This window comes from Diplotaxodon limnothrissa, linkage group LG6, assembly GCF_057381915.1.
Source record: "Diplotaxodon limnothrissa isolate DT_005_m linkage group LG6, D_limnothrissa_male_GT1.1, whole genome shotgun sequence".
Taxonomy (NCBI): Eukaryota; Metazoa; Chordata; class Actinopteri; order Cichliformes; family Cichlidae; genus Diplotaxodon; species Diplotaxodon limnothrissa.
Genome location: NC_140601.1, coordinates 34,710,032 through 34,736,712, shown reverse-complemented (window position 1 = coordinate 34,736,712; position 26,681 = coordinate 34,710,032). Strand labels below are relative to the sequence as shown.

Sequence of the window (26,681 nt, the reverse complement as noted above, 5' to 3'; positions counted from 1 at the left end):
GCTGCTGTAGCCCACCTAAGTTCAACAGGTTGTCTGTTCACAGATGCTTTTCTGCATACCTTGGTTGTAACAAATGGTTATTTTTGGCCATCCTCCGCTGACTTTTCCATCAACAAGGCATTTTCACCAAGAGAGCATCCCTCTAAACCCTCCAGGCGTTTGTGCGGGAAAATTACCAGCACTTCTGGCACAACCAGCCATGTTTGAACTGTTGCTCAGTCTGAACTTCAGAGGGTTGCCTTGATCGTGTCTAGAGGCCTAAATGCATTGATTTTCTGCAGTGTGATTGGCTATTTACATAAACTGCTGTGGAATACTACAAATTTTGGTATCAATCTGATACCAAGTAAATACAGGGCCAGTACTACCAATAGCGGTACCGATACAGATACTTTTAATCTATAAACGCAGCTTATCAATGTGCCAGCATTGTGTCATGATTTATGGGATCACTAATGTGCAAATTCTGAACACATATTAAGGGTAGGTGATTTTTACTATCCACAATAATTATTGATTAATACAAAAACCACACCTTTCACTCTTTCCGCTTTACCTGGAATATAAATGTGCCTTTCTCTAAATCACTTTGGGTCAATCTGTAAATGTCTTATAGGCTGTAAATAAAATAGATGTGACAATCAACACAGAAAGTTTCAGACGTTGTTCAGATCTTGAGTTAGATGTTTTTCATTAAAAAAAAAAAAAAGAAGAAGAAGAGTAAAACCGTTTATTTAAAACTCTTTAGTGGGCTACATGCTGAACTTCAAAGATAAAAACAAAATATCGATCCTGTCACGTTAGACACCAAGACCAGCTTTGGTATAGATGCTTGGATCGATTCACCCACCTTTACAAGCAGCTGCTGGACAGGTGTACTTAATAAGGTTGCTTGTTACATATTTCTATAATTAAGAAGACTAAATCTAATAAAACCTAAGCTATAAAATAAAAAATTTTAAAGAATAAAAACTAAAACGAAGCAAAAAAAAAAAAAATCCTCTCGAAACTAACTTAACAAACTACCGGGTATGTTGAAATTAAAACTGTAAAAGTTAGTAGAAGATACTGAACTCCTGTGGCATCCTGCGTGTTTTTTTTGTTTTTTTTTTGGTGTGTTGTCCCTTTAAGTTGTGGGCACACTGTCCCTTTAAGACGTCCACCCGGTAGTCAGACACATGCGTCTGAATATGAGCTGAACTTCAGTTATCCGCACCAAACAATAGCTGCGATTCTGTTTCGACCATTTACAGGTTTGGACATTTATTGGCGTTAGCGCGATGTTGCGCAATGCTGCAGGTGTTTAACCCGACTGTTACTGCGCAGGCGTGAGAATAAGGTACAATAAATGCGAATCAATTCAAAGGTTGGCGTGCAGAAGCATGACTGTCAGTATCGCCGTGTCACAGCTGGGGCTGCAGACTGAGCACTGTTAAAGTCAAAAAGCAGGAAGAGACTGAATATTACAGGAAAACATGTCGAAACCGGACAGTACCAAGCGACAGCCCGTCACCGGGACTGGGCGCTTCATCAGCGGCGTAGTAGAAGGTGAGCAGACCCGGAATCAGGGGCCCAAACACCGCGGCTCCGCTAGATTACAGGTTCTTGAATGCTTCCAGCTGCCCGCTTTAAAATGCATCTGATTAATCAATCATGCATTGATCACTTTTGGTAAGATGACGCGTTTTGAAGTGTAAGTCGACCTTTGCTTGTTACAGGCTTTTATGGGCGGCCGTGGACTATGGAGCAAAGAACAGAACTGTTTAAGAGGTATGTGGTCTTAGGCACCAAGCGAAGAACTGGAAATGATGAACACACTTCCTGAAAGTAATAACAGCAGCTGCTGATTTTGACATATGTAATATAGCTGTATTCATATTCATGTATTTATTTATTTTTTAAATATCCAAAAGTAGTTGCGCTGAATCATTTGCATGAATGAAATGACATGCAGGTGATTTGCATTGCTTTTGTCACAGTTTCTCTTACACTGGCAATTTCGGTTGTTATTTTCTGTTATTACTAGAAGCTTTTATTGTGATCAGGATGCGCACCAACATTTAGAAATGTTGCACTGAGAATTTCTAACCTCTGGCATAATATTTTGGTTTTGCAGGGAACAGAAGTGGGGTTTGAACACATACCTGTACGCCCCCAAGGATGATTACAAACACAGGATGTACTGGAGAGACTTGTACGCTGCTGAGGAGGCGGGTGAGTCTCACCGTATCACATTCATAATTCAAAACCACAAAAATCTTTCTGGTCTTGGAAGCAGATGAAATTCAGTTGCACCTGTCTTTAATTTTAAAAGTAACACTGACTAATTCCCTGATCTATTAGCAGAGCAGTTGTGCCTCCATGCATAGTCCGCTACCTTAACAAATGCTCATTTAAATAAAAAATCTGTACTATATTTCCTCCTCAGACAACTTACTAATTTGCAACGTCCAGTTAACTGCAATGGAACTGAAACTATGTGTTTAAATTTACGTGTGCATATCTGAGTCCTCATTCAATAGTCGTGCAAAACTGGTTATAAATTGAGCCCCAAACAATAAAAGTAAATTAAAACACATAAAATAATAAAAGTTTGGTCATTTTGCAGTTGTCAGCTCTTCCGAACTCATCCCCTTACGACTCATTGTTATCTCCTCAGACGTGTTTAAAGTGTCTTTGGGTCGACTGTCTGGATGTTATCAAAAACATTACAATCTGAAGTGCAGTGAAGACGATTTGATGTTTAACCTTTTTCAAATTATCATGTTTTTGATGACCCCTCATCAAGTCAGTGGACTTCAGACCCACCTGTATATGCTCGTAAAGTTTCCCCGCAGACACAAAAGCAGCTAAATCTAAGGTTAAACCATGTCACTTTAACTCTTTGTTTTAAATCTGTTCATTGATGGGAAGTAAAGGGATCATTAACAGAATTTGTGAACTGCATCATCAAATAGCATTTCTTCTTTGTCCCTTTTCTTTTCATAGAACAACTAACGAGCCTGATATCAGCAGCGAAACAGCACGACGTCGAGTTCGTCTATGCAATCTCACCCGGTCTGGACATTACTTTCTCCAACCCTAAAGAAGTAGCTGCCCTGAAGAGGAAACTAGATCAGGTAGGACTTTGGAAGCAGAGGTGATGGGTGCAGCAGGAAAAAATATAATATAATTTATAATTGGTTGTATCTCACTTTGTGGCTCTCCGAGGGTTTGGACAGCGCATCGCTTAGCAGTAAAATGGATGCATTTAAAGTGGGGTAGTAAAATTATACAGAGGCTAGTGTAATTCTAGGTGGAATAGCCTTTTTTATGTCTTTGGCTGTAAGCAAAGCGATGCTAACTTTCACTTGACCCTGTTCACTGACAGAAATTACATCTGTTCCTTAGGTCAAGGAGTTTGGCTGCAGGTCTTTCTCTTTACTCTTTGACGACATCGAGACTGAGATGTGTCCAGCTGACAAGCAGGCTTTCAGCTCCTTCGCCCACGCTCAAGTGGCCATCACTAACGAGGTGTACATGCACTTAGGAGAGCCCGAAGTCTTTCTCTTCTGTCCTACAGGTCAGACAGCAAAACAGTCCAGTCCAGTTACAGTCCAGTTAAACAGGGAGCGTTGTGGTAGAAAATAATACACATTATTCTAACAGTTTCTTAATGATTCACTCTTTATCTTCAGATTACTGTGCTGTCTTCTGTACGCCCAGTGTAACCCAGTCCTCGTACCTGAACACTGTGGGAGAGAAGCTCCTGCCTGGCATTGACGTACTGTGGACTGGTAAGATTACACTCAGCCGGAGCCTGAACCTGTTTCCATGATCTTGAATTTCCCCAAGGTTAATTATTCATTTGTTTTTACTTTTTTCATTTATTTAGGTCCAAAAGTAGTATCCCACAAAATCTCAGTTGAATCCATAGAGGAGGTATCCTCAGTCCTGAAGAGGGCACCAGTCATCTGGGACAACATTCATGCCAATGATTATGATCCCCAAAGGCTTTTCCTTGGACCCTATAAGGTTATTTTTTTCTCTTCTTTATTTTAACAGTGTTAGATTGTGTGCATGTACCAGTATGACTCCGGTGTCTATATATTATTGTTTTTTTCAAAAAGGATAGACCCACTGATCTGATCCCAAAACTGAAAGGAGTGCTCACAAATCCCAATTGTGAGTTTTACCCAAACTTCGTGGCCGTTCACACTCTGGCGACATGGTGTAAAGCACCTGCCGAAGGAACACCGAGGGATGTGGAGATGGGTGAGTTTCTGTTAGTCATGATTTAACAAATGCATTTTTTTTCTTTTGTAGAAGGTAAAACATTACAGGACTACCCTCAAGTGCATTCAGCGACTGTGTAGAAAGTAATTTGCAATCATAATATAGTGAACCCAACCTGCTCCTGATGCTTTCAGGAGTGCTCAAAGCCAACAGTCTGGCCTTTCTCCTCTGGCATCAACAAGGTTTTTTCTTTTCCTTTTTTCCGCAAAGAGTACTTCAGCCTGCCTGACACCAACAACCACGCCATGACAGTCAGACATCATATTTAAAAATAAAAACATGCACTTTTTGGAATATTTTGAATAGTATTTTTTGCTTCATAAGGCCCACCCCGCCCGAATCACTGTTGTCTGTGGAAGCAACATCAACATCTATTTATGGTGCAGATTTATTTTTCCAGTTTTGACAGGAAATGCTGTCAGTGTTGTCGTTGTGTTTGCTGGAATCCACTCCATGCTGTCTGTGAGGTCACGGAGCTTAAACATTGTCTCACTTTCTCTGACCTTCACCTCCAGGTGATGAAGAGCAGGATCCTTGCTACAGCCCACAGAAAGCCCTGAATCTGGCCCTCACTGACTGGCTGGAGGAGTTCATGAGCACAGATCAACCAGGAGGTAGAGTCTTATTAAATATGGTTTAATGATATTAAAAGACATGAATGGGTGGTTGTCACTTTAATACACGGTATGTCTGTGCTTCCAGGCCCTTGTCATCCTCGCCTGAAGAAAGAGTCATCAGAAGAGGAGCCCATGCAGACTGACATGGGTGAGAGCCCCTACATTCCTGGTCCCGGGGAGAACCCATTGTACACAGCTGAGCCTCTGACCCTGGATGACCTGAAGCTGCTGTCAGACCTCTTCTACCTGCCCTACGAACACGGTACCACAGCCAGGACCATGCTGCAGGAGCTGGACTGGCTCAAAAACCAAAGTCAGGCAGCAGCTGCAGAGACAGACAAGGTAGTATTTATATTTATATGCAAACGCAGATCATTTTTCTACATGTTGTCCTCCTACAGCTGTTTTCTGTTTTTTCAGACAGCAGAGTGGTGCTCAAGAGCCCAGCAGTTCGATAACATGTGTGAGGCAGTGGTGCAGATGTTCAACCGCCTGTCAAATGCCCCGAACCGCAGCATCCTGTACGATCTGTACAACTACATCTGTGACATCAAGAGTGGGGTCGGTCTGGCTCGAGCCTACGTGAAAACACTAGGTGAGAAAACGAATATATTCCACTCATATTGCAAACCAACACTGAAAGACTGCTCTATAGATGAAGACGTTGCGGACCCCTTAGTAGCAAAATATCCATATCACAATACGGACAAAATAACACTTGATAAACAACAATAAACTCAAATTTACATCTATATAAACAGATATTTCTTGAATTCTTTGAAGAATTCTGAAACTAAGAAATGCTGGAGCATCTCATTCAGTTTGTGTGATTTTCTGCTCCCACTGTTACCTGTAATAAGAGATGAGCTTGTAAGCATTTTTTTTTCCAAACAAAAACTGCAGCAGCCATGAAAATCAGCAGGGAACTGCATTTAGATTATCAGCTCGATGATTAATCCTTCTATCTTTTTAAGAGAAGTGATTATGCTTTGGTTAAATGAGGTGTGAAAGTGTGAACTGAAGCTGCTTACTGTAGCTTTTAATATTTTGTTGTGTGTTGCCTTCCACAGGAGGCCACAGCCAACCCTCAGCCCAGTTATTGAACGATGATCCTGAACCTTGGGGCTTCAGAGGAGGCCTGTCTGGAGAATTCCAGGTAAACTAAGCAGTGCAGTGAGTTGTTATATAAAATCACAGCAGTGATAATAGTCAGTAACAAGGCAAGGTCTCCAGCTGATGTTTTGTGCTCCATATTTTATTTTTGCACTCCACTAGAGTAGCTTTGCATTATTCACAGTTCAAAATAATGCATCTTTATCTTATACTGAGCCTTGGTGCAGCTCCTTGGTTCTTCTACTGTCTCAAACAAGCTGCTTTATATCCGCTCCCTTCAAGCCAGCTTTCATTTGATTGGCTGCCCTTCATAAAGGTGGGCGGGGCCTCCAGTGCTGTGTGCCTTGACATCATCAAGGTCCAAGAGTTAAAAAAAAAAAAAAAATGTCCGTGAAAACAAAAGCAATCTGATGTCTGAGCTTCTGGCTACAGTGATTATGTGCACAAACGTTTATTTTATTGTTTTCATGTTTAACGTTACCATCCATCTGTAGTGCATACTATATAAGCACCACCTTGTGATGCTAGATCCACCTGATTTTTAAACTTTGGGTTTCTGGTGTCTGTTTTCTTCCGCACCAACAGAGGATGCTGCCAGGACATGGAAACAGAGACCTGTTCAGACATCCTCCCATGACAGCAGTTTACTGCATACGACCCTACTGCCCTGAGGACAAGGTGAAGATGCTGATCATCAGTGGTTTAGTTTTCTCTCGATTAAAATTCAGGAGTGATGTTATGGAGTATTTCTTTTTCTTTCTAGCCAGAGGTAGAGAGGATTTTTAGGGAGATGCAGAAAGCAGGAGAAGGCAACTCTGCTCTGATGGCTCAGTCTCCACTTATCAGTGACAGGTAAGAGTTAGCTACTCTGTTAGTGATGTGACCTCACTAACCACTTTCCTCATGTTGATTTTTGGAAACTGTGGTCCTCGTTATTAAAAGTCCACGTGATTCACAAGTTGCACAAGCAGGAAGCATGCATCACTCCTCGAGTTCTCAGGAAAAACCGCCCCTCACTTTGAACGTCTATTTTCAAAACACCAAGATAGTAACAAGTGATGTCACGATGGCTACAGCAATCTTTTATATACAGCGGGTATATTGTTAAAACGCACTTTAAATTACTTGGGATGATAAACCTTTTTTCTTCTGTGAATGTGATCTTCCTCTTCATCTTATTTTTTTCCCCTGGGGCATTGCAGCCTGTCAGCAGGTGAAATCTCTCCTTCCCCTCTCTGTGGTCTTATCCTGGAGGATGACCTCGGGCTGTGTGGTTATGCACTGGCCCTCACTGATGCCAAACCAGCTGCAGCCAAGATCCAGGTGATTCAAAGCAAGATGTGAAAATTTTTCTAGAATGCAGTATAACCATAAATGCTGTCACTTGACTGTATTCTATTTCCAAACTCCAGAGGGCAGTAAGTGGTTCAGTGTTTGAAGAGTTCCCCTCAGTGATTGCTCTGGAAATGCTCCCTCGGGTCACTGATCCTTCTCCAGCCAAGCGCATGATTGGTCAGCTGTTGTCCTCCATCAGGAGCAGTGGTAGGTCGAGATTTCACACTGTGAACTTGATCATTCTGGATGAAGCTCATCTAACTGCACATGTTGAGGTTTATGAGGCAGAAAATTAACCACATGGGGGAGCTGTTCCATTTAGAGCAATATCATTCTATATCTATAGATGTTTATAATATAAGCTGCTTTGCTGTTTAAGGGCCCAGTTATGGTCTTTTCCAACTCCATGTGTTTGTTCTTGGGTTCCAGTAGAGTGGCTTTGCATGAATCACAGTTCATAATAATCTTATGCTGTGTATAGGTTCATCCTGTATGAAATAAGACATTTAGCTCCTCTTGTCTTTAAAGCTACCCTCAATTTAAGGCAGCTTTCTTCTGATTGGCTGCCCCACTCAGAAAGAATGTTTAAGCAGGAGATAGGTGGGGCTTTGATGACCATACTAGGGATGCATGCAGTCACCAACATAAAGAGAAACTGTAGGAAACAGTGTTTTGAGTAGGTTGAAGCCCACGCTGTTAGCTCACAGGGGTTACTTTTACACATGCTGACCTTATGATTTGAAATGCTTTCTAAGATTGTGTGTATCCACCATTCTAACAGTATATGTATGGAAGAAAGTAAGGAAAAGCATAATGGTCTCCTTTTAACACCCCCATATATACTTAATTATAAAGTTAGTCTCAGAATATTTGCATCTGTGAAATACTTCACATAAAGCCTTTACTGCTTCTTTTATTACAAAACTCCAAAGTTACCATTGTTGTTTTCCTTTTAGGGTCCAGAGGAGCCTTTTGTGAGTTGAGGCAGAGCAATCGGAGGATGCTCGACTTTTATTCCAAACTGGGCTCCTTCAAACTCGTACAGATGGACGGGCTACCGCAAGACATCCTTGTAATGGCAACGAGCCTGTGAAAAAAAAAAAAAAAAAACTGCTCACGAGTACTTTCCTCAGGTTTGAAGTGAGGAGATAAACATCTGCTATGTGACTAATCGCTAACTTTGGAGCATGTTAAACTGATTCAAAATGTTTTCACGTTAGGCGGTTAATCGGTGTGATCCTGAACCCATTGCCAAGTCTTTGAAAGGCCTGATTAAACCTGAATACTAACTAATGTATAGTGAAGTGTAATGCATTACTATTGATTTTGTAGACATGAAACTGTATAGGTATTTTTTAGATGAATTTGTTGATTTAATCAAGTTAAATAAATGCCACGAAATACCACAGCAAATGCAACATTAAGATTTTGGTTTCTTGTTTAAAATCACGATTCACACGCGAACATTTAAAGAAGAAATTTTAATCTTTTCAGGGGATACAGGGAATATATTAATGATTAATTATGGTTACATTAAACAGCTGGTGATTCTCATGTTCTCTGGCTTGAGAAGCTTATCATAATTACTCAACACATGTGAGGCAACATTTAAGTTGAGGGGTGTAATAGGAAGCAAGTTTGGTTTAGCCAGGCTTTCTTTGCATAAGCTGGTTTGACAAAACCTTCAGTGACAATTAACGTGTGTGTGTGTGTGTGTGTGCGTGTGCGTGTGCTCAGACAAGCTTACACGCAGAACATGTGGACAGTACCCCTGTGATCTGAAAACCTTTATTTTCAATGGTTCGGGCAGCAGTAAGCAAAGCACATCTGGAGTGCAAGATCTCTTGCTGGCACCATGGTCAAAGTAAAAAAAAAAAAAAAAAAAGACGTAGAGCCTGACCACCAACCAGCCAAAAGAAACCAAGAATCCATTGGTTGTGTTCTGATTGGCTAACAGAAAATCAAAGAAGAGGTTATAGTGTGTGTGTACAGAACTGTACACCTGTTTGTAACTAGACCACATAATTAAAGGCCTTATACATTTCAATCCAAACAATCAATAAGTCTACAGGTTTACTAAAGCTAAAGCGGTAACAATGATACGAAGTAAAGAAATCAGAGTGACATCCTGCTGGAAGATCTGAAAACGGTGTGAAAGCAGCCCTAGGCCTTTTGCTTCAGGCTCTGTGCTCACTCCCATGAAAGGGGGGCATTTGATGTCCTTTGACTCTCTTCTGCACAACATAAACAGATGGAGTGCCAATCAGCAGAAATGGGTCATGAAGTGATATGAAGAACATAAAAAATATTAGGCCGTTTTTCCATGCAGTGCAAACTTCATGCTGGGGTTTATTTCTAATATGACAGCTGCGTATTACAGCTTTTAAACGGGATCCATTTAAACATTCAAACTGCATTTGAGTCTGAGAATTCCTCATAATAAAGACGATATGGGTCACTCAGTCTTTGGACCGAATTAAAGTGAATATTTGATTTTCTTAAGTGAATATTCTTTTTAATAATTACAGACTAATCAATTCTCTGGTCTTCTATCAGGATGTCATACTGACATCCTGAAAACTAGACTTAGTAACAAAGTAAGACCAAAGAAAAACACCTATTTATGCATTTTCTGCATCACTAAGTTGACACAGTTTGTGCCACAGTAACTTTACTGCACTGTTGTTCAGTAGTACCTGAACAGGTTCTATATAAAAATGTATCCCCTCAGACGGGAACGTGTCACTCATGTCATGAGAGAACAAGTGAGTAAAGCATGCTGGTCTGTAAAACCCAGATTACATTCAGCATAATGATCTCAAACGAAAGTAAAAGAGAAGTCACCTTTGTGGCACTGAAAACTTTGACTCCAAACTCAACATATCTCACTACCTGCTTAATTTTGCTGCATAGTACACCCCTCTAGACTTACGTAGCATAACTTATCATTTACAGAACAGCCGAAATAAAACAAGTGAACATGTTTGGGCCGGTTCCGTTTCTATTATGACAAAACCTCAGTGTATCCAAAAGGATAAATAAAATCCAAAGCAACAAGTGACCTTAAATATTTCAAGTAATGTAAGAACATTAACTTTTATTTTTTTTAAATGCTCCTTCGTCTCATTTCCCTGAGTGTCTGACCAGCAGAGTTCGGCTGCAGGAAAAGAGATCTACATCTTATCTGGTGTTTAACAGACTCAGTAGTGTCAAACCAGGAAGTTTAGACGGCAATGTAGCAGTGCTTAAATTTAGTAGTAATGCCTTTAAAACATTTGTTTTTTGGCTGCATCAGTCAGCCAGTCTGTGGTTGGCGACACACAGCTATGCTTCAGGGTTTCCCTTTTAACTTTTCTTGTGTCTCTCAATAATCGTAGTTATATAATCTCTGAATCTGGTCACATCATATTGCACAGGAACGTTGCATATTCAGCACTGCCTCTTTCAAATAAACTCTAGCCCTTCATATTTTACATCTCCTATCTTTGTCTCAGGCAGCAGCACCTGGCCGTCTAGTGTAAACGCTATGATGTAGGTGGCAATCTTGCCTGCATCCTCCTCTGATTTTAGGGCTAGGATGATTTGATCATCTGTGTCTGGGACAAATTTAAAAGAGGAGAAGCCACGTGTGAGGTTGAGCGGTCCGACGCGCTGCACGCTGACGGAGCGGATGTCTGCAGGGCAGGACAAGAGGAGGTTGGTGGCACGCCGCTCATCTGCCGTCTCTTCATAACGCTCGTGACTGGCACGGCGAGGGAGGAAGAACCACCGCTGGAGACGCTCACTCCAAGCTGCTGATTCGTGGATAAGGTAGCCTAGAGAGCAAGGAAAGGTAACAGAAATGAATGCAAGGAGTTGGAGGTAATTTCCACGTTTCACAATGTTTTGTCCTTTCCCAAATATTTTGGTTTCAATCATTTTTTAAGTTCTTTGTTTTGTGCCTGAATTTGGCTTTTATACATTATCAAGCTTCCCATTAAGCCCAGTTATACCAGAATTCAAACACAATTTATGCTTAAAGTCTTTAGTCTCTATAAACCAATGTATAGCAGTAGCTGTGGGCAAGAGGCAGGATTATTGGCACGACAAGGATTCAGGTTTTGGTTTCTATTTTAAATCACATGTGAGAGCCATGTGGAATGCAAAAGGGGAATGAAATGAAACCCACTCACAATTGTCTGAAGACAACTTAGCTTTGTATAATTTTTTTCCCCTCCAGTTAACAATGACATTCCCACAGAACAGGAAGTCTTAGCTCGCATATCTAGTTGACTACATCAGAAGACAAACAAAGTGTTGGGAGGACAAAAGTGCAACTTTCTCTGATGTTTAGCCAGTTCGTGAGAGAGAAGTAGTTGACCTCTTACTTAACAAGTGCTGACTGTTACCCGTGTGTTATTGTTCTGTTAAATAACCCATAAACCAAATGTTTTTGGATGCACAGAAGGTAAAAAGAGCCAAAAGTTGGATTAAGCTGGGTTTTTTGGTAACGTACAACTTTGTGGACTGCTGTTGTCATCATAGCAGCCATGCTGGCTCATGAGAGGATTACAAAACATTTCCTGTCTCCGTCTGCATTTCGCTACACTAACAGGGAAAACTGGGCCAGCTTGATTTTGGTCTGACTGTAGTTTCAGAAGAAAACTGCAAATACTAGTCCTAAAAAAAGATATGAAATCTGTATTTAACAAAAACAAACAAACAAACAAACAAAAAACCTCAAAGCAGTAAATCAGCGATCTTTGTTTTAATTAAATAGGCAAATATAACATAAGCATTTAACAAAATTTATAGGTTATAAGTTGGTCTTCAAGAAGTTTAATAATAAATAGAAATAAAGCCTGATTACTAATTCAGACTGTACTGAAGAACAAAACAAAACAAAAAAACCCCCAAAAACACACCCAACAGTACCTGGTGGTTTGATCCCCGTTGCACTCCGTAGGGCGTTGTAGTGCGGCACCCAGTTTTGATGCTCCACCTCCCCACTGACACCAACAACTTTTACCCACTCGGGATTGTTGTTGATGACGTCCCCAGAAGTCGTCGTCCATTCCTTCCCCAGGCCTCCAACAAACAGGTGCTCATCCTTTACTGCAAGCCACTCTGCCTTGAAACCTGCACAAGCAAACAAAAGACACACGAGTGAGACATTTTTGGTTGTTTATTTTCAAATGAACAAAGAAAAAAGGGTTTTGACAGCGCCGGTGTTTGACTAACCAAGTGGACTACCATGCAGTGGTTTAGTTTTATCATATTTAATTTATTGCTTAATAGTGGATTTACATGAGCAGTGGTACGCTGAATTATTGCTAAATAAATGGACCATTAACATCCAATGGAGAGTGCATCACAAGTCTCATTACAGCAGTCTCTCTATTGCATTATAAACTGGTTTGAATAGTCTCAACAGGGTGACTGTTCCCTGAAATGATCCCTGAAGTTTTGGAGTCCGTGTTGTGTTTTTAATTTACCAACTTAATTGGCCATCTTTAGTCCACCTTAGCATATCCACAGCTGCTGTTATCTGTCTTTATTTCATTAAGAACCATATTGTGTTGTTTAAGACCAGCATATTGTTCAGATTGTTTTCCTCCTCTGGACACAAAGATCCCTATAAACCCAGTAATAGATTATATTTGAAAGCGCTGCATTCTGGCACGTTTCAGAAGTCTCCCTGCAGGGACACTTCCTGGTGTATTTTTTCAACACCAGGTTTATCTTTCAGAGAAACCAGGTTTATCTTTCAGAGAAGCCAGATCAAGTTTCACAGAGCAGGTGCAGAACATGGCAGAAAGATAAAACAAACAAACAAACAACAAAAAAAAAAAAAACAGAGAATAAACTATTTGCTTCTGAAATGCTCCCAGTGTGAAGCTGTGTGAAGAGCACTGTGGAGTTTGTGAGTTGAGACTTCAGGAGTTTTGAAAAGGACTCACCTTTGGAGACTGAGCCATCACCATCAGGTAATATAACCCAAGGAACTGCCTGGTTGCCCTCAATCCTGTACACCACACCTGTACGGTCGTCCACAGTATACAGGTGACCATTGAATGCTACCAGCTCAGATAGCTCCATACCTGCAGAGGAGTTAGCACATGTAAGCACAAAAACAATATTTAGATGCAACTATAAATCTGAGTTCCTTCACTGAGTTCACGTACCTCGTCCTTTCTCAGCCAGATGACTCTCCAGGGTGACCGTCTCCGCATCCCATTCCACTTCCAGTCTGTCGCCGGAGGCTGAAACAGTCAGGTGACCTCTTTTCATGTAGCTGAACCACGTCTGATCCTTTGAGCTCTGTGACGCTTTGTCCAAGTCTGCAATCACTCCTATGCGGTAACGGGTGCCGTGCAGCGTCTTCTCAGGTGGACTCAAAGGATATGTGTGATTGTACGGTTTTTCCCTCCTCTGCTGGCGGCCGAGTTTTCGTGCAATTTGTCTATTGGTGTCCCTGAATAAGTCATCTTCACCCTCATCGAGCATTTGAAAGCTGTGAACCCTGTTCCGGTAGTAACCTTTGGTTGGACGCTCCCAGTCCTCTACGGTCCGGTGCAAATATAACATGAGCACTAAAGTGAACAGGGTCGCCACGGCAATCGCTCGCCATTTTGGGTGGAAGCGCGTGTCGGAGGTAGCAGTTTGAGTCATGGATGCTAAGGCCAAAGGGAGGCCTCGCGCAGCCATGCCAAAGGAGGTCATTGAAGTATCCTTTTCATCCTTACTGTCTGTGGTCTGGGGGTGATTATGGCCTGGAAATGAACACAAAGAGGATTATCAGCAGAGGGGCATGATGGAGGATACATTAAAAAATGAAATATAAAAAGTCAAAATCTGACAAAGAACAAAGTGCTTGGAAAAGAAAACGGTTCCTACATCAAACTGCTCAAACCAAGCTTTACTGAATATTTGTGTAACTGCGTTTTGATGTTCAAAACAGAAACTGATGATGATGATGAGCTCTCCCTTTCTAACAATGGAAACAATAAACAAATGATATCGACACATATCACGTCAAACATTTCATGTGCATTAAGAGATACTGTAAAAAAATGAAAGCTGATAATCAAATTTTCAACTTTCAATTTTGAGTAGAAAAATGACTAAAACTTGAAATATATAGAAAGAATGAACAAAGGGCAGAGGATGACCAGAAGGAAAACTGGGCTCTTGTTCCTATTGTTCTGTATTCACAGCAGGTCTTTGTTGTGCTGTTCAGGCAGAAAACCGAGGAGGTAGCTGACCCATCCTACTTCCTCTGAATGGAGGGGGTGCCAGTTACCAGATCTTTGCTCCGTTTATTTCATCAGTTTATTTAAAAATGAAAGCACTGGTAAATATTATTGGTGCATATGAGCTATGTGACAACAATGTTTAACCATGTGGAGCTGCCATCCCTGGTTAGACATTTAAGACTTTAAACAATCAGTTTAATAGTAACATAAAACAGAGGCAACATAAAACAACAGGGCAGATTTATCAGACTATATACAGGAAGCCTTTGTGCAATTTAACTCCCCCCCCCCCCAAAATGTGAACCTCATGTTTCTTTTGTTACTCTCAACCAGAACAGGAACAGGACAGAACAGGAGGGTGCAGAATAAAGGGACTTGCAGGCTATAAGTTAACGTTTTGTATGCAAATACGATTCAGCAACATATATCACATCAGGAGATGTGCTAGGATCTGGGTGGCGGTACAGGATGTACTACACTAAGCAATTAAGCACTGTCCCTCTGTGGTTTCAGAGAAAAGCTCATCAGATTACAAGAAAAATGCAATGTCATCCAGTTACAAGCAAGGCTGGGATGCTCAGTTCCTGATAACACAATTTTTTAGTTACTCTGTGACACAAAATTATCCTGGTAAACATGTTTTTATGATGCGTAGAGGTGTGGTTGTATCAGTTTGTCATCTTCTGCTGGTAGTACATTAAGTGAATGAATGTATTAAAGCTTGACACCAAGACAAAAGTTAAACAGCATGCTCAATAAACGTTGAGTTCAACAGTAGTGACTGTTTTAACAAACCACAGTCTACTCAGTTAAAAATGGGTACTTGCGCGTTTCACAAATAGTGAGTAAGTTGCCTGAAACACAAGAAGTGTGTTTGTTTTGTAAAAGCAAAGGGTGCCAAGGTGACCCTCGATAAACCGGCACAGTAAAAAAAGCTGCACCACTAAAACAGATTGAGCTCTTAATAAAGTATTATAATGTGCCGTTATCATAACTATAAAAAATATATTTAGCATACATCTTAAAAGATTACCTCACTTTATTTGCTATACAACAACTTGCAATCCCGCAGAACTTAATCCTAAACAGTGAACATTACTACAGCTATAAATTAAACACTAATAGCAGAACTAAATAAAACAAAATTATAGTCAAATTATATCAGCATCATTACAGCAGCATCAATAAAACTCTGTCTCTCTCTGTTAAAGAGCAACGACATTAAACAGGAAACAAGCCTATGCTTCGAAAGACTCGCATCTGAAAATTTGTGTAAAAAAGCAAACCAGAAAAGACTTGGCAACATCCTGTTTCGTGTTATTGCAATACTTCACATAATCTCCCACCACAGTTTTTCCAGAGAACTGCCTCTTGAACAGTTCTCTAGACAAGTTCAGACTTCCCGATTAACATGCTCTCCAAACCACATACACAAATACACACATGTCAAATTAGCAAGCACTTGGCTATGAAACAAACCCTTCATTGTTGCTACTGAATATACGGCCCGTAATTCACATCCCTGGAGAGCCAGACACAGCCTCACTGTACGCTGTATGAAGAGTTCAATTATTCACCCTTGCCTCGCCTCTTCACTCCTGAACACGCCACGACTGTCATGTTTCTTCTCCTTTGCACGCATCCCATAATAAACTCCCTGCCCCCCTTCCGCCAGCCCTCGTTCAACATGAATATCTGATCTCGCAGAGTCTCCTCCTTTTCTCTCCTTGTCGGCTATCTCAAATTTCTCCCCCTTCCTGCAGAGCCAAGAAAGTTTCAATAATGAATTGAGGAGAACAAAGGAGCCCTGGTCAGCAATTACAGATGAGTAAGCTCAATGAACCTTTAGGTCATCCTGAAGCACTTTGAATCAGGACCAAGCTTTGCTTTCCAACAATATATTGGTTACATTTTTAACAAAACTAATGAACAACAGGGAACCAAGAAAGACAAATAAAGGTAGGCACAAAGGTTGGCAAACTCCATTTCTACTTTGATCTGTTTTTTATTGTGTTCTGTAAAGGACGTTGTAACCATGTTTTATAAAGTGGTCGAATGACAAAGTTTATTTTCTTGACTTTTACTGCTTTTCAACGTCCAATAAACCCTGGTCATTTCTCAGCTGTGTTAACAAAGCTATCACCTAAGAAGTACACCCTGTTTTCAAGGTCAAGATAAAACCTTTCTGAGCAAATGAAGGAAAATATCATTTTTTCTCTAGTTACCAATCATCAACTTCTTCCGTATTTTATTTAAGGCTGAATAAACAAAGCTGAGCTTGGAACCATGAATGGTACGAAAGATGGGTGAAGTCAAAGTGTCATCACCCACTGGTTTGTGGTCATATTGTGAATTCCTGTTATACAATGTCTTCTGATTGACAAATCCTTAACCAGTGACGATATCCTGGGTAATCCTCCTTTCTGTTTCTCAAAATGACCATAATTATATAAAACAGACTTTGAGTTTTACTCAGTATGACCTGAAAGGAAAAGGGTTGACTGAGGTCAGAGCATAGGGGCAGAGGGCCGTTTTCACCTGAGTTGCTTCCTGGTGCTCATTAGAAACAATGCAGTTCCATTTACCACGGGATGGACCATAAAGTTACAACAGTCTGAGGACACACATCTCTGTTGTGATATCACTTAACAAGCAAAATGAGCTGCACAATTATTAATACCTATATTTTGTTTAATTTCTAAGTTTGATATATCACAAACTGGGCAGATTAAAGGTTTGGCATCAATAATATATTGCATTGTATTTAATTGTGATTTCTACTTCTTAAACTGTTTCACCGAACTACGTGTTTAATAACCATTTAATATTATATTATTATATATTTTAACTTTAAATGATTTGTATAAGATATAGATAATATAGCCTTTTTATTTGTAATGACCTTTATCGCAATCTACTTATTAGAGCTATTCAATCTATTCTGTTTAAGTTGTGTTCATTATTTAACATCTATAACAAATCTGAGAGTTTCACAACTTTTGGGATAAATACAATATATCCTGTTTGTTTTATGGTCTTATGTTACAGTTTTGTAAACCTCTGCGTTCACTTCTCTACTGTAAAGACTAGTTTAGCTGCTCTCCTTTCTGCTCATCATCTTAACAACTGGGACAGATCAGCACATCTCTCTAAGCTAGTAAATACGTGGGACACTGTTTAAACGTGTAAATAAGTACAAAATAAAAACGCTGAAGTCCCAGATAAAGTGAGGCATCTCTCACTAGTTGCCTGTTGAATAACCAACCCCCCACCCCCCGTCGCTTTGTGCCTACCTGCGTCCACACGGCCACGAAAGCAGAGATAAGGCGACCTGTAAAAAACCAAACAAATCACCTCCTGGCAGTTTATAAACTTTGCCCGACTTTCTCACACAAGCACAGCCGTAGACTGGAGCCTCAAACTGTGAAAACCTAAAGGATTTAACGTATTTAAAGTAGCCACATAAGAGTTGGCTAAACACTTTATGAGAGTTAGAAACGCACCGGCTCCCATTAGCCACGCAGCTAGCGTCGGCTAGCATCTTAACGTTACTACCAACATTTATTCCTCGGATTTAAAATCAGTGAACTGCTTCAAGGGTTCAATAGGTCGAGTTCTTCGCTGAGACTCTGAGGACTCACCTGGTGTAGACAGTCTGTAAATCAGCCCGGCTGTCCATCTTTGTTGGGACGGTTCGGTTGGAAGTTTCTCGATGATTAGCTCCTCCTGTTCCGAGACTCCGGAGCAGCTAAACTGGGCGTCTGCACATCCAAATTATGACTCAGTAATCACCATGACTACTAACTTACTATTGACAGGGGAAATGTCATCATAACCACTGTAATCGTCACTATCGTCGTTTTAAAAGTCTTCAAGATCAAAACAAAGCGCTCCTGAACCAACCGAGTACACAATTACCCACACTATTACGTCAGTTAAAACAACACACATTTGTATTTTAAAATATGTACTTTAACTTTTTATGTATGTATTTATTTTTTATTTATGGCATGATTGTGTCATTTAAAAGAGAGCAAGGGGGTTTCCAGACTTTAAGGGGGTACTTACAGTTAGCATCAATTAGCATCAAACTACCTTATTACTTTAGTACTCAATATGTGGAATTATTTACATTATAATGTGAAGTTTTTTTCTATAGCCTAAAGTTAGGTTTGCAACAACACACAAAAAGTATTACACTGACTGTTTCAAAAAATATATATAGGCAGAGCATTTCAAGGGAGGAAAAACAGCATTTGGTGATGTCCATGACTTCAGGCTGTACAACACTGCGAAGGGTTTTCATCCAAGGGTCAAAACAGTCCTAATATTGTGACTTACTCTAGTTGATCCATTTTCTTTTAAGCCTCTGAAAATGAGCAGCTATGCGAAAAACAATTGCTGTAATCCTTAAACACTTTTGTTAAAGCCCTTGAATTAAAGCTGAAAGTCTGCACTTCAATCACCGCTTGAGTTAAAATCTATCACTATCCAAAAACTTATGGGCCAAACTGTACAGTAAAACTGCTGCTGGAACTGCCTTTAGAACAATAAAACATCACTGATTAGTTGCCATTTATAGTTTTCAATATAAATGAAGTATCTGTAATATTTTAAAATAGAATATTTCATTAGTTATACTGCACAAATATGTAATTGTTGTTTTCTAAGTACAGTAATGGATTTAGAGTCCCTCACTACCTTTGCACACTTGTATCCAAGTTTAAATCATTTCCTAAACAAGAAAACAATAAACAAAGATAAATTTGACTTGACGCTTCTCAAATATAAACATTTACTGATTGTTCTCTTTATAAGTAACGATAAACAGAACACAGTGTACATAGTCATGTAAACAGTTTTGTCAGATGTTAGAGTAATGGCCATAAGTAGTGATGTGCATCAGTTTCAGTTTTGTTGTATCTGCAATTTAAAATAACGCCTGAATATTCAGATTCTTGAACTAGATTATAATCAAATAAAAAGTGCAAAGACACATTATTTTCCTTATCAGCAACAACATATTAAAGTTCCCTGGGTGACATATAAGCATTGTGGAAGTTATAATAAAAAGCTACATTCGGTTTCATTATTGTTGACATAAGCTCCTATTGTTGTCCCCCCCAAAAAAATACAATTCACAAACCAGACAGACCCACCCACACACAAACACCAGAAATATACCAAAACTAACAATAGACTTTGCAAGGTACGAGACAGGACAAACATTTTAAGAGATTACTTAACAGCTATTGTGCAAACTGAATCTAAAATTATAGTTTTACTACCATTGCCATTTTTATGTGACTTAGTTTTAGGCACACAATTTCATAGCATGGTGGCTGAAACATACAAAGCTTAGGCCTTAAAAAGAAAAAAAGAAGCAGTAACTACAGTGAACAAGGTCATAAACAGTGAAACTAGACATCAAAACAATCCACAGCACCTCACTGACAAAGGATCCAAATGGACACAAAATGTAGATTTACCAGAGTACAAATCTGAAACAATGCATATTTTAGTCAGTGTTGCTGCATGATGGCTCTGTTCAGAGGTGTTCGTTGATACCGAGGTATGTTGATATTAGATGATGGATAAAACACCTCAGCTCTTCCCCATCATCTTCAGGAGAAGCTACAAAGAAACCAGGAAATTAAGATGATGACAAAACGTATAGTCCATAAACATGTGCAGAAATTAGGTTAAAAACAACTACATTTGTTGAACATTTGATGAAAAGATAATCTACAGAGATACTTTTTTGACTTGTAAACTTTTAGTCTTTTTAGTAAAAGAGCGGCTGAATGTTAGGAGGTGAAATTTGACTACCGTAGGCTATAAGTTAATACAGTATATTGATCTCATAAAGCTTTGAAAGACAGGGTGAGTGGTTAAAAAAAAAAAAAAAAAAAGCACTGACATTCATAATAATTTTCAATAACTTTGGTTTTGTTTGCATATTTACCTTTGTTAGGTGATACTCTCCGTCAACCAGCTTCTCAATAATACTGAAGTGATCTGTATTCGCCACATCCTCCATGGTGACATTCAGCCCTGACGCCTCCAAAGTCTTAAAAGGAAATACAAGAGGTAGCAAGAAAAAGAGCAGAGGAAATATCAGATTTGCATAACAACATATTTAGAAAGTATATTGATGTTTCCACCAACAAAAGACACACGAAAAAGCCTGACCCCATGTTTCCGAGTCAGGTCATATTGCTTGTGATTTACATCTTAAAAGACTGTTGCTTGTTGGGTGGAGACACCAAATCACCACAAGGCCAGGAGATGATTTAACAGAATATTTTAGGAATGCACTAAATGTTGTTTATAAGAACAATGACAAGCATTTCCTAGCTTGAATTTAGATTTTTGGGAGCTTTTCTTGTATTGCAAATTGAATACGAGCTCTAATTGAAAATTGGACAAAACAAGCAGTGGAGCAAAGAAAAGGCATAACAAAGCATCAGAGTTTTAAAGGCTAAATCATTTATCTTGAATTATTCTTATACACCGATCATTAACTGCATCTGTTCTCAGACACGGGTACTGACTTTGTAAAATTCCTCAGACTGCTTGCGAAACTCTGGCGAGTCGTTCTCAGCAACAGCCACAACAATCTGACAGCTGCAGGAGGAGAGTTTGAGCTGAGGGACCAGCTTGCTGGGGCTGTTCCTAACTGCCACCTCCCTGCAAACAGTAGACACCCACGAGACAGAGGAATGAGGCACTGACTGGCACCACAGGCCAACGGAGGACACACGGATGAACACCAGGACATTTACACGCACAGTTTCTCCTTTGTGTTGAGCATCACGACATTCGTTCACACAATGCTCTTTACGTCACACGGACTGGCACTTAGAGCCAAATGCAAATGGATTACTGCAGGAGTCCTTAAACTCATTTGGACAATGACAAATGAGTTTAAGGACTTTTTAGATTTACACATTGAGATGGAAGACAAATGTGCACATCAACCAACCTCAGCTACCAAGTTTGAGAAAGTACGATAATTAAATTGGGAAATTGCATAAAGTGTTAACAAGTTGTGAAAATCTAATTACTTTTTTAACCCAACTTCAGTTTGTAAACAATGGGATTACACCACTAAGCTTCCAAGGCAATCTCCAAACATTCAGGTGTGTTAGCACCAATTAATGTAGCCTCAAGAAGAGAAGCAGGCTAGGTCTGGTAACTTATTTCTAACTACACCCACTCTGTTTTTAAACACTGCTGAGAAGGTTAAGTGATTGGTTTAGTTTGTGTGTTAGAAAGAAATTTTCCTAAAACGTTAAGAACAGAAGTGAGGTTTAGCCAAACTTCAAGTGACTCAGTTTTACAGTTGATCCTGATCCGGCTCTGGATCCAGGAATTTCTGATAGGATTATTTACAACTATAACAACCATTACATAAAACACAAGACAACAAAGAAGTTAAATAAAAATTTTGAGACATCATATGAACGTTCTCTAGAACATACTCTTATTATGTCTGCAGCACATGTAGTAAAGTAGGACAGCTTAAGAGGTAGGTTGCTAGCTAATTTTGAAAGGTTAAACTGTAACACCATAATTTTCCTGTTATTCATAAGAGTCCAGCTTACTTTATCTGTATATGTAAATATTAAGATACTAGTTAATAACGAATTTTAAAGGGCTTTGAGGCCTTAAGCGCTCATAATAAACAATAAATTGGGCAAAACTGGTGAATTTGGCCTTTATCAGGGCGTATTAACTTAGATCTGTTTTTGGTATAATAACCAACTAGAATGTAACTTCAACATTAAAGGGAAAAAATAATTTCCAGTTATTCACTTTTAGAATTAGATTTGGATCATTTCCCCCTTGAATGGACAATGTTGCTGGGAATACATCTGCTGGACTACCAAAAAGACAGGGCTTCAACAGATGTTCAGTTGCGAGTATACTATGATACCGCATTCCTGCATCAGTCGCTTTCATTAATATATTAACTTTTTGAAAACCGCCGTCTTTAAGTATAACTACTGTTACCAAGCACAGAGTCTATGTCCACATTGGTGTTTCTAAACTCAGATAACTGTAAAAAGTGAGTTGCAAACACAACAGGGATGGTGTATGTAGTTGTACTAAACAAGCTATCCCGCAGTCTGTAGTGTAGTGAGGCACCTACTCTGTCATCTTCAAAGGCTCGTTGACGTAGGTGGACAAGATGGGCAGGAGGTCATAGATGCCACTCACAAGAAAAGCACCTAAAACACAATCAGAAAACAAAAATGTATCATGTTTTAACCTCCTATTTTATTAATACTGAATTACTTCTGCCTTATTATATTACTGATTACATGTCCCGTTTCAACTGACAGCCTTCACCTTTAATCTGGGGAGTGATGCTGTACTGCGACCAGTCAGTTGAGAGGACCATTGCAGCCAGGTGTGCCCCAGCAGAGTGGCCACACAGGTACAGACCACTGAGTGAATCATCAGAACGACACACAGTGCGTTTACAACAGAGGCAGTGACATTTTAGTCAGCTGCAAATACAATTTCATTAGATTGGGAGGCTTTAAGATGACATCCTTCAAGCCTGACGATGATGAGCTTTCACATTCTTCATCATCAGGTTTAAAGAACTAAAGAAATAAAGAAATACAATCCAATCCAAATATAAAAAACAAGCAATGCTACCTGATGTGAGAATACTGCTGAACGACAGACACAATACTCCTGCGAACTTGTGATACCATCAGGTCCATGTTACCTGAAAAGAAAGGTCACAACAGGAAGCTGACATTTTTCAGTTCATCTTCTTAAATCATCCTTTTTCACCTGAGAGAACGGAAACAATACTGTCAAAAATGGAAAGACTACCTTTGGGGGCAATGTCGTAACCGACTGCAACCACCACTACACCTTTATCAATGAGCGGAACAGCCATGAACCCAGACTCCTCTTTGCTGTGTGACCACAAAAACCCAAAATGAATGACCCAGAAATCGAATTATGGTTAGAAATGTAGAGATTCCAGCAACAGCACAGACCTGAGAAACTGCCAGTAGCCTCCATGTATGTAAACAACAAGGTGGACATCTGAAAGAGAGAGGATGAGGCCTGTTAATCCTATACCAGCTCTGTACCTGGAGGATAACAGTGTGTGGGGCAACGATGCATGTCCGTACCCAGAGAGTTGATGTTGGGTATATAGACGTCCAGTTTCTCTCCATCTCCTTCCCCATATGGGACATTGAGTAAAGTTTGAGCCATACCACGGGCTCGCTCCGTACCTGAACAGCAGACAGCATTAGGTACAACGCCATGATTACAGATACAAAGAGACCAAATGCATGTTTGTCTACTGCTGACAAATTAATTAGAAATCATTCTGAGCAATGCTGCGTATTTTCATATCAGTAGACTGTTTTCTGTTTAAAGAAAAAGATTTTACCACTTAAATTAAAAACATTTATCAAAAATGAAAACAGGCAAAACTGGTGATTTCTATTAGGAAAAGGGTCTCAGGTTTAAGACTTATAGATCTAAAAAAAAAAATGCCCCAAATATGTTTATAGCCCTTAAAACTACACGTATGATGACAGAGAGACTTATTAGCATTACTTATTCACTGAGGTTTTGTTTTTAAAAAGTACTCACACTACATTAAATATCCAAAATACGTAGTTTTATGCGTAATATGCACAGGTGTAGGATCTTGTAATCTGGCAGATTAAAGAGGAAGTCTTAGAGTAAGTCATTAAGCACTGTGAGTGTTTTTATAAATGCTGCACAATGAAAAACTGTAGCTTCTCTGTCAGAATGCGTGTCAAAGCTTCAAAGTAAGGCACAAATAATCGACCCGGACACAGATGTCCCCGAGTATCCGACATTTGGCACGACACCTGTGTTCCTGCTGCCCTGCCTGTTCGCCACAGCCGGGTTTCACAGTCGTGTGTATCCAGTTCACAACAAACCCACCTTCCTTTAAAGCCTTCACGTGGGCTTTGATCACGTCGTCGGCCGACATCCTGGGGGACCACCTGCTGGGGGAATACTGCCTCTCGAGCTCCTGCAAGAGAGAGAAACTCATGAGAGCTGCGCGGCCATGAAAGAACAGACACCAACCACCATCAGCCGGCGACCAGCGACGTAAATACGGTGAACAGCGCCTTCTGCTGCCGCAATTACACCGCTGCTTTGGTGCTTATATTACTCCAACTTCTTTTTATTGCTATCAGAATGGGAGTCCTGTGATATAGTTGTGACGAAAACATTAAAAAAATATTTGGAAGGTGAAATAGGTGAGTGAAATTACACCAGGGCTGCTAAAAAAAAGAAAGGAAAAAAATTCTACTGAAAAATATTATAAAATGCACACTGCAGGAACTGTCCACTACAGTTAGACTGTGTATTGGGCATTGTTATCTGACAATTACTTTTACAAACTATAGTAGTGTACGTGTTATTCTGTTTTATTTTGCTTTGTTAAATTTATTTTAGTAAGGAAGTAAAATGTATTTATATAGCACTTTTTAAGACAGCAATCTATTACAAAGTGCTTTACAGGGAATATAAAGACATGTCAGACACACCAACTTTATAGAGGCACTTCATCACATTATATTCAGCTTTTTATATAATTTCTGTATATTTCTTTTGTTGTAGTTTATTTAAACTTTTTATCGGTCTTTATTACACTATTTAACAGAATTCTTTTTTTATTTGAATATTTTACCTTATTAAACTATTTTGTTGTGTGACTTTGTATTTTTTATTGCTCTATTCTTTTTTATTAGACTATGTTGTTGTGGGTTGTGTTTGAGTTTTGGCTGCGATATCGCAGTAATTTCCCAACTTTAGGGATCAATAAAGCATATCTTACAATCCAAAGTACCAATATCCGGGTGTTTGCCCTCTATGGGGGATTTAATTGCGCACTCCATTTTCTCATTACACGGAAGATTAAAAAAATAATAGCAGAAAAACATGTCTTATAGGTTTTATATTACTGCCCAAGTCTGTTGTTTCAGTAAGCCAGGTAATTTTGCAGACGGTTCCTAACTCAATCCTGTGCAGGGTGGGTGATCTCTACTTGTTTTCACACTGAATTAAGACTGAACTAATCCTAATAACACAGAAAAAACAAAAAATCATAAAAATTAAGCTCTTACGTCTTTCTTCATCTCTGTCCAGTGCATTATTTTTTCTCCTGTGGTGTTTAAAGTCGTCGCTGGCTGATGAATACAGAAGACGTGCTCTCTACTGTGGACTGAACTTCAGACTGACCCTCATTTCAGAAAAGTTAATAAATCAGCCATGTCTATTGTGGACGTGGTCGTTTATAGATCAGAAATGTCAGACAGGGAGTGGTAGAGGCTTAAAACCGTATTGTTTACTTTACAAAAATGGGAAGTAACGGTTGCTAAAAGCTACATTTTCTTTATTTATATCTAGTTCCGGGATTTGATCAAACATGTGACCTAAAGCACAGCTATGCAGGAAGTAGAGCTTAACAAACAGTGCAGGTGACACTAATGTAATGTCGAATAAACCTACACTACAATGAGCCATAGGACAAGTAATAGCATAAACTATAAATTATTCAAAAAAGCTGACAAAACAAGGAAAACAGAAGGTAGCTGGAATCTATTTACCACAGTCATTTGGATGACCCATGGGGCAGCTGATGGAAAATACAGACTGTGCATTGAATGAAAATCGGATGTTTAGTAAATTAAACCTAAATAGATATTAAATAAAATGAAACATTAAAAAATGTTACAGTTAACAGTGGTGAGGTTATTTCTTGAAGAACAGAGATACATGCTTAATAAATACACATACAGAGGAATAGCATGTAAATACTGTGGGTCTTTAGCCTTGTGAATAAATACTTTGGCCAAAATAAGTAAACATAGGCCCACTGTTTTGTTTCATAAACACCAAAGATAATAATTACTAAACTCCATCTACATATCATTGTTTTTATAAAAGGGATGAAGACAAAAAATTAATAAATAAACAAGCTTTGTGATAAGGTGGTGCTTAAATGATGCTCAGTTGTTACCAAGGGGGCAAAACTTCGTCAAGAAAATATACAATATAAAACCATGGATAGATACAAGGCATG

At 39.4% G+C, this 26,681-nt stretch overlaps 3 protein-coding genes across 4 annotated transcripts; 1 reads left to right on the top strand and 2 right to left on the bottom strand.

Moving 5' to 3' along the window:
• The first annotated feature begins 1,198 nt into the window (after window positions 1-1,198).
• Window positions 1,199-8,666, top strand: ogal (O-GlcNAcase like). The gene is made up of 17 exons (XM_085356292.1): window positions 1,199-1,548; window positions 1,719-1,770; window positions 2,117-2,214; window positions 2,989-3,119; window positions 3,391-3,562; window positions 3,678-3,776; window positions 3,875-4,014; window positions 4,110-4,254; window positions 4,791-4,889; window positions 4,978-5,234; window positions 5,313-5,487; window positions 5,963-6,048; window positions 6,591-6,683; window positions 6,769-6,857; window positions 7,208-7,328; window positions 7,418-7,547; window positions 8,297-8,666. Exons 1-17 carry the CDS (start codon window positions 1,476-1,478, stop codon window positions 8,431-8,433), a joined length of 2,097 nt encoding a protein of 698 aa, XP_085212418.1. The 5' UTR covers window positions 1,199-1,475; the 3' UTR covers window positions 8,434-8,666.
• A 171-nt stretch (window positions 8,667-8,837) lies between these two features.
• cant1b (calcium activated nucleotidase 1b) lies at window positions 8,838-18,305 on the bottom strand. 2 transcript variants are annotated; one of them, XM_085356291.1, is made up of 5 exons: window positions 18,217-18,305; window positions 13,505-14,092; window positions 13,280-13,420; window positions 12,255-12,458; window positions 8,838-11,155 (listed from the first exon to the last, which is right to left on the bottom strand). In XM_085356291.1, exons 2-5 carry the CDS (start codon window positions 14,040-14,042, stop codon window positions 10,785-10,787), a joined length of 1,254 nt encoding a protein of 417 aa, XP_085212417.1. In that variant the 5' UTR covers window positions 14,043-14,092; window positions 18,217-18,305; the 3' UTR covers window positions 8,838-10,784. The 2 variants fall into 2 exon arrangements, with proteins under 2 accessions (XP_085212417.1, XP_085212416.1); XM_085356290.1 differs by lacking the exon at window positions 18,217-18,305 and adding an exon at window positions 16,055-16,087.
• Window positions 18,306-19,427: 1,122 nt separating this feature from the next.
• On the bottom strand, window positions 19,428-25,862 carry afmid (arylformamidase). The gene is made up of 11 exons (XM_085356289.1): window positions 25,723-25,862; window positions 24,530-24,620; window positions 23,737-23,841; window positions 23,599-23,647; window positions 23,429-23,514; window positions 23,246-23,318; window positions 22,931-23,028; window positions 22,731-22,809; window positions 21,130-21,265; window positions 20,541-20,645; window positions 19,428-20,209 (listed from the first exon to the last, which is right to left on the bottom strand). Exons 1-11 carry the CDS (start codon window positions 25,747-25,749, stop codon window positions 20,180-20,182), a joined length of 879 nt encoding a protein of 292 aa, XP_085212415.1. The 5' UTR covers window positions 25,750-25,862; the 3' UTR covers window positions 19,428-20,179.
• Between the last annotated feature and the right edge of the window lie 819 nt (window positions 25,863-26,681).